The following is a 14,585-nucleotide window of genomic DNA, read 5'->3' on the forward strand; positions in this document are numbered from 1 at the left end:
AGATGCTAATCAAATAAACATGCAAATGATAAAATTAATCAGACTGCCTTGTCACCTTGGGCGCCTGTTTCCCCTGTTTCCTTTTTCACCGAGTTCTTGCTAAATGACAATGTCTCTACGGCATGTTGTATTGTTATCTTTCATGAGTCACCGCCATAGGGAGGAGAAAACAGAAAGAGAAGGAACTGGAGGATGCTGGGATACTGTTCACTACAAAACAACAATGTTGACAGCCCCTCCTGAATACAATGGCTCTCTAGTATTTGGGTCACCTGCTGCACAATATTACTGCCAAACAGACACTGTTGAGTTGACACTAAAGATGTATGTCTACTGTTTTTTCCCAGATAATTATGAATGCAGCACTGTTTGCCTATGTACCCACAGATTCCTACCAGACTGACACTAAATTGGACAATCACTGTCAGCCGTGCAAGGCTATTGTCACTTATAGTGAGGAAACTCCAGTATTCAAGGCTGTAGTATGGCATAACTCAAATGTCTGAAACAGCTGTGTTTTTAGCCTAATCCGCCGAGACCTTGGGAAAATAACTGACACGTGCATTACAGATACTGAAGAATAAAGGGGGATGGAGTCATGTGACACGTGTGTGACATTCGTATCTGAACGCTGTGAGTGTTTGACACTCCCGAAGTTGTTATTTTCACGACTTTCATTTCAAAGGTCTTGGTGCTCGGCTGTGAGGGTTTTCGACTTTGTGTTGTGCTTGATGGGCACTGAGACCCTACTGACCTCATATGACAGCCCAGTCCTCTGAGAGTGTATGAAGGTTTAGTAACTGATCTGACATGTTATTAACTGTGTGCCATTCCCTCTTCTTCTGTCACCCTTATAGTCTTGTTAAAATTAGAAACTCCAACTTACTTCAGTTTTTCACAAGAGGTTCACCCTCAATTCAAATAACAGCCACTAAGGGTCTTTATGACTAATTTTTCTTGACTTATTCTCTACACAAACTACCAAAATGCTTTAATGGTTTGCAAGGAAAAAGGAAAATGCCAGGTTAATCAGTAAGAAGACACACCAAGAAACACACTAGACCTCACTAAGGCAATGTGTTATACCTTCATTAAAGAGTATGGAATTATTAACACACTGGTCCTTCAGCTACCACAAACTTAGACAGGTCTCTTTTTACCCAGTCATGGAATATTTTAGTAGACTTTTCATCTCTTAAAAGAATGGAAAGTATATTTTCCATCATTTTCTTATGAGTCTATGTCTATTTTGAGAGATTTTTCATCTCATTGAAGTGACTGAAAAGAGCAAATATCTCTCATATCCTGGACCTGCTGAACTCAGTGGTGGTACAGTAACCTGGCGTAAGGTTTTCTGTCTGTCTCTCTCTGTCTTTGTCTCTCCCTCTCTTCTTTTTAACCTTTTTTTTGGTAAAGACAACAGGAAAAGAAGATGAGACGATGTCAGGAGTTAACATTGACACGCTCTGAAATTCTGTTCTCCCTCCATCACGACCCCACCAGTGCTCATACTATTGATCTCTGTGTGACAAGAGCTCCATTTAGATGCTCCCCACTGCGGGAGGAATGAGCTTTGTCACGCCTATAGATCTGAGAGCTTTCTTAAAGACTCAGAGTCTGTGGAACAAGACCAGCCACAGTTTCAACCTTATCTGCTCTGAAATAGACTCAGCCAGGGAAAAGAGGAGAGACGGAGAGCGACCCAGTGGAATGTGGAAGAAGGAAGAGAGAAACAAAGGATGAAGCTCTGTATAATTAAACACCAGACCAAAACAGGTGTCCAGAGCAAGGGACTTTCCTGATGAATTTGCGCTATCTTCTCCTCACTTAAGGCACATTCTCCACAGGCCTCTATGCAGAGGTTTTGATGTTTAATTAAATCCAAAAGGTATTTTATGAGCTGTTTGCAAAGTATGCAAATGTAAATAAATGTTGAAAAAAAAAAATACTGTAACTTGCCACTGGCTATGTTCTGATGGACCAAATCATTTACTTTGTGAGAAATAATGAAATAAAGCAAAAATGCATATGTGCTCTGCCATTTACATGATAATTTATTCATCTCAGGGAAAGAAAAAGGGAGGACAAACAAGAGTCACAGGAAAAGAGAGAGAGAGAGAGAAAGCAGAGAGAGAGACAGATTACTGTTACCTCCAGAGATGAATTATTTTGCAAAAGCTACAAGAAGAGGTGAGTAGTGATTTAGATATGAAAGCTATAAGAAGTGCGTGGGCTACACTTTGTGTCTAACTTTCAGTGGTTAGATCTGAAACAGTCTCTCAGGGAAGTAATTTGGTCTAAAATAACTTTGGCTGCGCCAGCTCTACCTACAGCCGTGGTTATTCTGAACATATTTTCTGAGCTCACTGTGCTAAGCTCCTGTGGGCACACTGCAAAGCATTGTGGGTGCCAGAATGGCAAAGGGGTATGGGGAGAGGCTGCATGCGCTCTGTCATGCTGGGTAAGAGGGCTACAGGGTAAGAGGACTACAGGTTAAGAGGGCTACAGGGTAAGAGGGCTACAGGGTTGGAGATCTTGAGGGAAATGACATTTAATCAGACGAACACAGCACCTTGAAGAAGAACTCTCCAACCTCAATGATGCTTTCCCTTTCCCCACAGCAGCAGGGGATGAGGTGTGAGGAGCAGACAATGGCCACTCACAAATTTTCCATCTCACACAAAGGACAAGCGAGACACGAGAGAGAGAGAGAGAAAGAGATAGAAATGGGAAGAGAGAGAGAGAGAGAGAAAGAGAGAAAGACAGTAGGAACACAAAGCGACCCAACCAGACTGTCAGTGGCCACTTGATGAGAGACTACGGGTCTGAGTCCCCTTAAGAAAGGCCAAAAGTTGAACTCTTGCCCGTTCACAACAAGTGGCGTGTCCAGCAGCATCCCTGAGCAAACATCACACGGACAAAGACAGACAGAGTGACACACTGGAACAGGAGGAACACATTACAAAAAAAAAAAAAAAAAAAAACCCGAAGAAAGGAATAAAACAAAAGCTGAAAGACACGTCGAAAAATGAGGAGACAAAGTTAAGTATGGGACTGTTGATGTGGAAGACTGGCACTCGCAGGGGAAAAGGAGATATGAATGAAACATGAAGTTAGTATTTCATGTGTCACATGAGATGATGGAAGAACGTGAGCACAATGACAATGAAGGAGAATGAGCACCTTAAAAATGAGAGTTCCCTCTGCCGTTTTTTTTTTTTCTCTGCTCCCACATGAATATAATACACACAGAATAGACAAACCCACAGTACAGTACAGTATAAACATTATGCACACAACACTACAAGAGATAAACGCATACACACACAGACTTTAAAAACCACTCACATTAAATAAAGCCATAAACCACAAATACACACAAACACACACACACACACACACACACACACACACACACACACACACACATATTTGCGACAAATGCACTTCTTTAAGATTTTCACAGTACACATGGAGAATTGCCTGCTGGAACCAGAGAGCTCTCGGAGAGAGAGAGAGAGAGAACTGTTAGAAGTCCTCACTCACCACAGGGGCCCTGATGCTTGATGGGGATGGGCACTTTGGCCTGGCACTCGGCACGTTTACGCTCACAGTCATTGTTGTAGGTGATGTCGTCCTTCCCACACACGGGTTTGTAAGCGCCGTCGCACTGGATGGGTTCACACGAACATCGGACCCCCAGATCCTTTACCACCAGACACACTGCGTTCAGCTTACATTCTTCTTTACATTGTTCTGCAAAAAATAGACACCGCATGTCAAAACAGGAACTAATGACGCAGACATGCCTCATGCTAATCAACACTGACTGACTACTGACATCTCTCTCTCTTTCCGTCTGTCTCCCTCTTGTTTTTCTCCCTGTCTCAATCAGTCAATACTGACTCACACAGGGGTTTGAATTACTTATCTCCTGATTATTTAATCAATTATCTTAATTCCATTCAGATTGATTTGAATCTCTTTTTCTATTCATAGTTGTGTTAAGCTGTCACAGTTGAGCCGTACTGCTATATAATTACACCAGCCTTTCATCTGTTTCACAAAATTAGAGGGACTTATTGTGTTATTGTACCAGTCGGTTCTTGATTTACGTTTGATTGCATTACTCAACCTGGGCTTTAAAGATGTGACATACATAATGATGAGTAACGATTATGACTGTGAAAGACCCCTATTCTTCTGGAGTTCAATTATCTTTTTTTTTTTATCTATGGTTAACTGAGGCAGTCATGAGTCTCACATTGTCATCCGGAGTTGTCTACTTGTTCATAATGATGAGAAAAAAAACAGAGAAGTAGTCATATATTCACTCTGCATACTCTCTCTCTCTCTCTGTCACTCACACACCTGCGTACACACATGTACCTTGTAAGCTAGATTCTGGAGACACTTCATTGAATCCACTATAACAAAAGGACAGAATAACCACCTAGCACAAATATTTGCGCGAGTTCTGTGAGAGTTTTGCTTGATGGATTGATCATGTGTTGGATGGGTGGATCCAATTTCTGAACACCTGACGACAATGAATGTGTGCGGGCGTTGATTCAACGCAGCTGTCTCCCAGCGCTCCCTAAACTACGCCCACTCAAACACGCTACACATGCACGCCGTAACGGGGTTCATGCATGTTTAACATATAAATCTTCCAAAAATTCACCAAGACCTTTCTAAGACATACAATACATTTTGGGCCAGTGTACAACCTAACTGCAGCTCAGATTACAGCTGCACGTTTGGCATACATTAACAGTAACGACATTTTAGAGGCAAGCCGCTGTCCTACCAATGCACTTTTTTTGATGAATTTAGATCATTTAGATCAGTGGTTCTCAACTCCAGTCCTGAGGGCCTCCTGTCCTGCATGTCTTTGTTTGAGCTCCATTATCACAGTTAATTGAGCTAATCGAGGGCTTGATGATTAACTGATCAGTGGAATCAGGTGTGTCAGTCCTGAGCTCAGAGGAGCTGGAACCAAGGCGTGCAGGGACTGGAGTTGAGAACCACTGACGTATATGATGGATTTTTTTTTTCCCCAAAATGTTTTCAGATAATTATAATTTTTCAAAACTTTTCTGCTTTCAAAACAATTTTACGGTTGTAATACTGTATGACTTTTCCAGGATCTCGAAGACTGCAGGACTTCTGACAAAATGTAATCAAACATAATCATTTTAGCAGTATGCTAACACACTCCGTTCCTCAGGCTCTGTTTTAACCACTTCGATTTGTAATCCCATCACTACAGGAAGCTACACTAGTGCTATTCTACCCATTTACTCTAAATACGTCTTCCTAAGTCGCTCTGAACTAGAGTGTGTGCTAAATGAATAAACGTGAATGTACCAGTACCGCTATTCCCAGCTATGTCTGGATATATGCCAAGACATCGCAACGACGACTAAATATATACATATGATCACATCAAAGCATTCTTTCCCTCTCTGCATCGCTGTGGGGCTTCAGTGAATCAACAAGGACAATCTTTTCATCACTACTGAAGATACAGTTGCCTACAATACACCTGCCAGAGTGTGACAGGAAAATTGGATTTCTGCAGATTGGTATCACGAGAGCCTGGGAAAGCCGACTTAATGTATCCATGGCCTACCATTACCACCATAACAAAATGAATGAAAAACAGCTGTGGGCTTTTCATCACGAGAGAGAGAGAGAGGGAGAGAGAGAGAGAGAGAAGGAAAGACAGTGCGCAGCAGGGATGAGATACTATCAGTGAGAGATGGCGGCCTCACCATGCTGATTGCAGGGACCCGTGTGGATCTTGTGCAGGTCCAGACCCTTGAGCATGCCCGTCCGTCTCATCTGGCACTCGCTCCTGTACGTTTTCCCATCGCTGGCACACAGCGGCTCGCTGTCGGGCGGGCACGACTCCGGTGGGGCGAAGGTCTGCGGCTGCATTGTGAATGGCTGCACGCGGCAGGCCACGTTCAGGCTGTTCTGACTGTCTTTGCACGGATCTGAGAGTGAAAAAACAAAACAAAACAAAAAAAAAGACAAGGAGATGGAATAGATTATAAAATCGCTCCATTTCCTCTGTTCCTCTCCATCAAAGGATAAGTTTAAGTAAAGCGCTGTTAAGTGATTACTGGTAGGGCTACACTCTTGAAATTTCCAAAGCCTTTCAAAGTCCTATCATTGTTAGATATCAGTGTTAGCCCACCGCGTTATCACAGTAAATTGCAACTTTTGGTCATTAAGCTGACAGTGCCCTGCAGTCTTTCTTCATTGTAAGGCTGTTCACATGCATGGCAGAACTGCCAAGCCCTGACAGAGCTGTTGTCAGAGAAGTGTCATATTTAGGACAAATGGTCCAAAGCAGGAATAGGAAAAGATGGGTGTGACAGTTGACAGGAGTCAAATGATGGGTGATATTGAGGTGATGGAGGCTCTCTGGCCTCGAGGGTGTCTGGGTGGCAGCCGTGACTGGATCAGCTATAATCATAATAGAGGTGCAATGATGGGGGTCTGGAATGAGAGTGAAAGCTTTGCCAACTTTCATACTTTTCAGTGAAGGAGGTGACAAAGGACTGACTTACCAGCCACTGCCTCCCATTAAAATAATACCAAGCTGTGAGTAAGTCACTACTTTAACAAAGAAGAGAGAGAGAGAGAGAGAGAGAGAGGGAGAGCGAGCGAGAGAGGGCTAAGAATGAGAACAAGTGGGCAAAGAAAGGAACTGGGCAAAGAAAGAAAGAGAAACACAGACGAACCAAATAAAGACTGAGCAGCAATGAAATAGAGAGGAGAGAAAAAGAGAGGATGAAGGGGAGAGAGAGAGAGAGAGAGAGAGAGAGAAAGAGAGTGAGAGAGATTGAAAGACACACAGAGAATTGATTCCAAGGCCATGGCTTTAAAACAAAGAGCGACAAGCACACACATAAAAGAAACCACAGAGCTTGGTTGTAAAGCCAGCACAGACGAAAACAGAATGACAGGGAGGCAAGCATCAGTTCATTGGCTGTGTACATTTGCACAATGGAATCACTCACACAGGAGGAGATGATGGAGCCCAACCAAAGTGTTTATCATAATGCAAGCACAGAATCCAGTAACACGATGCCATATAAGCCAGTCATTATCAGTGCAAAAAACCATTACCTCACATTAACAGAGCACAGCCTAGGCCAGATTCCCTGCCTATCCCAGCCATGCAGAGGCTACGGCAATTAGGTAGGCAAAGGGAGCCTTTATCCAGCTGTGTGTATGATTCCGCTCCATTAGCCTAACTCTAGGGGTGTGTGCGTGTATGTGTGTGTGTGTATGTGTGTGTGTGCGTGTGTATTTGTGTGTTTATGTGTGTTAAGCAGGATCATCCAAGGTCCCCATCCTCAATATGAATGTTAAAATTAGTTTTCCTCAGTGGTGTGTTTGTTTGTGTATGTGTGGTTGTGGAAATGGCAACTGCTCGGACAGCACCGCACTGTAAGATTTAGGACCCAATGTCCCCCCTGAGCTGTGTCCTTCCCAGGGGGAGTGGCACATTGAACATTTCCTCTGAGCTTGGATATATATTACAGGCATCCTGTAGTAGCTATGAGCATTCATTCGGTCCTGCCCCTGAGGTCTCTATCATTTCAGGAGGTGACAACTTCTTGTGTCTGTCTGGCCGTCTCTAAGAACATCTCAATGTCACATACCTCAGAAACAGACATAAAGACCACTTCCAGCAAGCTTAGGTGGCTTACAATTAGTAGAGTCGTGTTCTTCAAAGACCTACTCTAGATTTTTTATCAAACTAAAAAATTACATGAGACATATATTCTGATGAATAGTCTACAATGAGATAAATGTGGGTGCAACCATCTAATACACAGAGTGAGTCAAGGTTAGACGGGATTGAGTTTGATGAATTTTGATGTATCATTGTAATACAGAGTGAAACTGATGTTCCTGAAACAGGAGATGTCTTATATTCACTCTGGGAAAAGCAGAGGAGTAATAGCTACAAGGGGGAGAGGGGGAAGATATGAGCTGTGCAGACTGAGTGAAAAGCGAGAGGAGATGGTGCTGAAACTGGTTTGGTATGCCAGCACAGCGGCAGACTAGATTGATCTTTCACAAATGAAGACATTCTGCATCTATTTTTTTTTTTTTCTTTTAGATGAAAACAGCAGACAGGGAGTCATAACACACCAGTCTACTAAAACGTCAAAAATGAAAACCAGAAAATCCTAAAATACAGAAAAATATCCAGCTGAGTCAAGAGGGAAGATTTGATGTTTTGATGGACCACTCAGCTTGTATGTATTCATTCTGCAAGGCCGTAAACTAAATTAAATCAATGAGAAACAAATATAAAAAAAAAAAAATACAGGATGACAACAAGGGGAGACAGGAGGGACGTGGTCTCTTTATAATCATCTGCATCAGCCAGAATTAGGAGAAAATTTAGAACCTGAAATTGACAGCGAGGAGAAGATAAGGGGTAGAGTTGGTAATGTTTTGATGTTTCAACTCGATCTAAACTTTTTTTTTTCTTCAGTAACTTCTTGAAAAGACTTTCACAAAAATCAGAAAGCAAAAATGATTAAAAACAAGAATCAGGTTTAGAAGTAGGAGGCTGATGTTGTTTTGTTGGAAGTGAGCGTGTGCGAGGAGCAGCGCGTTCTTACCACAAGGCCCCTGATGCTGTAGGCGGATGTTTCTCCGGGTGGAGCAGGCTTTCATGTTGAGTTCACATTCGCTGGCATAGTCTAGCCCATCGCTGCCACACACTACCTGCTTGGGCACGCGATCACAACTCAGTGGACACATGCACTTGGCTGATAGGCCGTCCGAAGACTGGATGCAGGTGCTCCCGTAGCTGCATGTCACATCGCTGCAAGGGTCCTTCAGAGCTGCAGAGACAGAGAGGAAACAATAAGGGCGAGACTAAGAAGCAGACACAAGCTGCAGCCAGCGGTGCTAAAACCATGAATACTCATTACACCAGACGCAAAACGAGCCGAACAGCTGGTTACCGTGCCTTTTGTTTTTTTAAAGCAGAAAAATCAAGTCTGGGTGTCATTACTAAATGAATAGCCTACTGGTATGGCTAAAAATATATTTTTTTTTATGAAGTGAGACACAGTCTGTGCAATATTCAGAGCTTGCCCTGTGTCAGGACAGATGACAGCGTGAAGTGGTTTCGCACTGAATGAGAGCCCAGCACCCTGACTCAAATTCTTGGTCACAGCTGGCTGGCTGTACAAACAAGTCGGTCTAATTTAACGTGGTCCATTTTGAGCTTGCATCCCATTCACAATGTTCTCTCAATTGCTACACTTTAGCATGCCCTCTTTGCTGTAGAGAGGACATAATCAAACTCCTTTACTTCACTGAAAATGAGAATAGCCTGTTCCTCTCTAGAGGACTTTGTCTCTTTCACTCTTATTAAACATCCCGCAACTCAGGAATGACCTTAATTCACCATAAATGAGCGAGTGGAACTTTTGATTTACCCACAAAAAAACAACGATTTGCTGGAAATAAATATGTATTTGTATTGGAGAAGAAAGACCAGTCAGATGACTATCATTACTATTGTTATTATTTTTTGATAAATATTTATGAAAGGCATTGAAGAACACGCTGGCAGACCGAGTCCAGGGACTGCACCACTTCAGACATAGCCTCTTTCATTTCCGACTGTCCATGGCTCTCAACAATGCACAGCCATCTCTAATATTGCTTATTGTCAATCTCTTTGTTCCCCAATCTCATCTCATCAGGACTTTGCCAGTAATCCCTCTGTGCATCATTTGTGGGTTTTTATTTTGTACAAGTCTAGAAAGTCTCAATCCCTAGTTTAGTTAAGGATGTTTTTTTTTTCCTCTGCTACCTTTACATCTCCAAAGAGTGTGCTTTATTTCTTTCTTTTTCTTTTTTTTTTTTTTCTTGAGCACTGAGTAGTATGGGATAAACTCGACACACGGTAATGAAAGGATGAGATCAGTGGAGGCTTCTGTGTGGGGCGTGATCAAAGCACACACTGTGCATGCCTTCTCTTGCTAAAAAAGAATAAGTTCTTCTTGACACGACTTTCTTCAGAGTAACTCCACTGGGCTGAGCTTACAAACCAATGAGCTTTTGTTTTGAAAACCCTCTCATGATGAATATCTGAGACGAACGTTTGTTATCGTACGCCGACTGTTTTCAGCAGGTGACATTTTTACTAATTAGCAATGCTGCGGGGAAACGGCACGTGCGGCTGTCCTGTTTCCAATCACGACAAACAGCCAATTCATGGAGCGATAGCACAAGTGTGTCGTCCTACCTTTATGTCTCACTGCACCTCGGCGAGGTTACAGAAGGCGACACAGACCTGACTCATGAACGTTGTCCTAATCTCTAAGGTTAACGTACGACAAATATACACTGATACGTTTAAAATTGATCCTAAGCACCATGATGGCTTTAGCTTGGAAGCAAAATGTTCTTTGGGTAACTGGTGTCACATCCTGGGCCTTGGGCAATTTACTGGCCCCTTAAATGTACCGTTTCCTTACTCCAGTCCTACTGACACAGTGCTCAATAATTAGTTTTTGCCCTAGATTAACAGTATCATATCTGATTCAGTTGGAATCCCCAGTCGAAAACTTACTGACTGAAATGTGTCAGCATGTGGCGACATCAAAAGAAATGTGCTGTTCAGTTGATCCCAGAGCTGACACCGCCATTGAGAAAAATTGCCCAAAAACTGGGCCATTGGAACAAGCTGAAAAAATGTGCAGTGATCTTTGGGAGCTCTAACCATAGCTCCCTGCACTCTGCAAGAACTCCCTTCAGGAGAAGGTCTGTTTGCTTTGAGACTGTAAACAGTCTTGCACTTTTCAAACCCATTAAATAATACTTTTGTTTGTCACCCTCAAGGTTCAAGGTGTGTTGGCAAGCGTCAAGGAACAGAGCTTTGATAGGAATGCTAAGAGGCTGTCCAGATTGAAGGAGCACACCTTACAGACGCATTAGCACAGATAAGCCTCTTGCTCAGACTCCAGACAAGGAGGTAAATTGCCTGTAAGAATGTGACTAGCGTAACAAGAAAAGCAACCAAAGTTCTGGGACTGCCAGAGAGATATGCAGTTTCTGGCTATTCATTTATGCTCATTTTAGAACAAGAACAGAGTATTGGAGAAGGGTTGTGGATAGTCTGAAAGTGAGGATCCTACTCACGGGCAATTAACTTTGGTCCCCTAGCACTATGAAGTTGAAATATTTTGCCAGGTTAAGATTTTGATAATGAGAGCAGAGGGGGTGGAATAACGCTTCGTAGGCACATTCATTCCTACAACAGGGAGACTCATCACACACTACAAACTAATAAGCGAGGTAGTGGGCAAAACAGGCAGAGAAAGTGAGGAAGAGCAAGTGAGAAAGAGAGAAAGAGAAAGAGAGAGAGAAAGAGAGAGAGAGAAAGAGAGAGAGAGAGAGAGAGAGAGAGAGAGAGCACCCTTTGCCTCCCTTCTGGCTGTTGGTGATGCTATGTTTGTGCTGGGTTTTATTGAACCTTAATTTGGGCTGGGAGCTGTCACCGGTCACCATGTGAGGTTGACGGTTTTAGTCGGCAGAACCGACACGGCACGGCAGGGCCAGATGTGATGTGCTAGCTCACCAGCATGATGGTGGGAGAGGGACTGAAGGAGAGAAGGAAGGAGGAGTGTGTGTATGTGTGTGTGTATGTTTGTGTATAGAGGGCAAATGATGCAACAGGCAGGACTTCACCCCCTCTTTTACATTTCATTTCACTACCACATGTACACACTACACACTACACACACACACACACACACACACAGAGTCTCTGTTGTCTTTGTCACATGGTGTCATGGTGACACACAGTGCTAGGAAAAGAACACAAAGGTGGAGACCCCTAGAGTCTCCACGCACACTGCTGCTCCCCAACCCCCCCACCCCCCGCCCCCTCCATTCCTGTGATACCACCCCTCCACCCCCCAGCCGCAGCCGCCGCTGCTGTCATCCTCAGCACTGTGAGATGATTCATTCTTTTGATGTACTTCTTCAAAGGGCTTATTTGACTGCAGCTGTCTTCCTCTTTTACATGCTTCGGTGTTACCCTTGAATATAGAAAATCGGGCTCAAAAAGTGATAATACACAGCACTCCTGATAGGGCTCACAGACCAGACGCTTGGCTCTTTGGTGACAGCTGACAGCATCTGCATAGATGAGCATGAAACACTCCTGTGGAGGGCTTTTTCACTATTGTCTGACCCTGGATGGAGGGCAGACGGGCAAAAAGCTGCATTCTAAGCCTGTACGTTAAAGGCGCCTTCATGATGTACATCTACAAATACTGTTCGAAGAATAAATAGCTGTCAGAAACAAGGTTTTTCTGTGCACAGCATTTTGTACCTTAAGAGAATGTTTTAAAGGAGATTCTTGAACAGTTCCAACACTTCTGGTAGAAATGGAATTTAAAGAGTAAGTGATAATAAACATGTGAGTAAAATCTGCTGTGAAATACCCTACATCGGGAGGGAAAGGAGAAAATAAGAGCATCCTCATTTTCTCTAATTGTGTGGTGTATTACGGTGGCTTAAATTTGGTATTTGGAGTGAATGTGATCATATCCTTCCAGACCAGAAATGTACAGTCCAAATTAGAGTGAAAAATTAGCATACAACATGAGCAATGTTCTCCTTGTAATACAGTTCAATAAAACTGAAGGTACTTATTTACAACGGATCTAACAATTAACTCAGTGAAGCGCTGCTCTCCAGTATGTACAGGTCAAAAAACAGGGTGTTAGAACAATGGAAAGGTCAAGGGTTAACGACGATGTCTAGCAATGAGAAAACAGATTGGGTGAAAATCTTGTTTTGAGACTGCCCTTCGGCTTACAGGCATGATATTGTTTCACAGAACTGAGAATAGTACAGGGAGAAGAGTGCACATATTTCAGACTCTGAGACATAAGAACAACTACAGTGGCATCAGTTGTTCTGGCTAAAAGCAATGTTCTTGGAAAATTCACTTCTCAAAACAACATGTGAGCTCAATCAAGGAAATTTCTGAAGCGAATCAGCTCCAAAGTGACTTATCTGTTGCCAACACACACACACACACACCAACACACACACACACACATACACGCACGTACAAACACACACACAAACACAAAGACCAATTCAAAAGCATGTGTTTGCACAGACACTTGAGGCAGTAGCATCATGCGCGTTTGCTAAGATATTTGGTCAGAATATTTCATCTGTTTTTTGATGAGCTCCAGACAACACTGCAAAGACCAATGCACCACTAGATAACAAAACTCTACTTCAAGAAAATATATCATAAACCTTGACGTTAAATGAAAAAAACATCCATTCTCATAACAAAAAAAACAAACAAACGTAAACTTGTGATTGTGGTTAAGGGAGCCTTTTGGAGTAAATGTTCCCCACTCTTTTGTGCTTTCCCCCACCTGTTCTCTTTGACTAAATGGGTTTTTACCAAGAGTAAAAACTCCAGAAGGGGTACGAAAGGCCAATACTTTGTCTCCAGAAGTCTGGCCCTTCTGCCCCCCGATCTCTTCTGGGAAGTCTCACTCCTGTCCTGCATTAACCTGGCATGGCAAGGGTTCGGATAAAGTCACCTCCTCTCAGTGATTACGGGAACGAGAAGAGCAGAGAAAGTACAGAGGCTTTCAGGTGCTTGTGTGTGTGTGTGTGTGTGCTGAAGATGGATTTACTTGACTGACTGAAAGACAGAATGGACAGAAAGAAGAGCTGGAGAGATAAGTGCAAGAGCTGGTGTGATGAGTGGAGAGGTAGAGAGAAGGGAAGAGAGAAGAGAGGAAAAGAGAAGAGAAGAAAACGCAGACATCAAGGTTAACACACAGCAGAGAACAGAGGCTTATTATCCGGGGGAAATACGAGGAGGTGGCACGGGAAGATCAATTATCTGACTGCAGACCACACAAGATATGAAAACGAACCCACCGGTCAATATCTATTATCCACTACAGAGAGTGAACACAAAAGGGGCCTATAATGTCCACTATAACTGACATATATACATTAAATATACCACATTTATAAACTTCCATACATACACACTACCATTAATATGCATTCAAGGCAAAGAAAAGTCTGTGAAAACAGCATATCAAATGAGGGGAGCAGGACCAAAAACAGGTGTCATTTTCATCAATTCTGAGAGGTCCTCTGAGCACTAGTTTATTTTCCTTTTTTTCTTCTCTTTTCTTTTTTTTTCTCTTGGTAAATTGTCAATGTTGCATTTGAGTAAAGTAAGAAGAAAATAACAATGAATTATTCAGGTGAGTCAACTGCATAAATACATGGGTAAGAAGTTGTAAGAAGCATCTCCTGTCTGGTTTTTGAGGGAGAGTATGTGGGAAATGTGGGCTTTTTAATGCACATAGCTGCAATGTAATCTCTCTTATCTCTCCTGAGAAATGCACTACACTCGGTCCCTGTAAGGAAAGTAAGTGATGGGGGTGGAGGGGAGAAAAAGAGAGAGAGAGAGAGAGAGAAAGAGAAAGAGAGAGTGAGGGTTTGTTTAACAAGTATCACAGAAAGCGAAA

General features: G+C 42.8%; 1 protein-coding gene across 1 annotated transcript in view; it reads right to left on the bottom strand.

Moving 5' to 3' along the window:
• The window catches only part of agrn (agrin), a 98,619-nt gene that overhangs the window by 51,668 nt on the left and 32,366 nt on the right, over positions 1–14,585 (bottom strand). Inside the window, exons 4-6 of the mRNA XM_030767035.1 lie at positions 8,658–8,882; positions 5,778–6,002; positions 3,547–3,756 (exon numbers count right to left, since the gene is read on the bottom strand). Coding sequence (XP_030622895.1) covers positions 3,547–3,756; positions 5,778–6,002; positions 8,658–8,882 — 660 coding nt within the window. The remainder of the gene's footprint in view (positions 1–3,546; positions 3,757–5,777; positions 6,003–8,657; positions 8,883–14,585) is intronic.

The sequence above is a fragment of the Chanos chanos genome, chromosome 3 (assembly GCF_902362185.1).
Source record: "Chanos chanos chromosome 3, fChaCha1.1, whole genome shotgun sequence".
NCBI classification, from domain to species: Eukaryota; Metazoa; Chordata; class Actinopteri; order Gonorynchiformes; family Chanidae; genus Chanos; species Chanos chanos.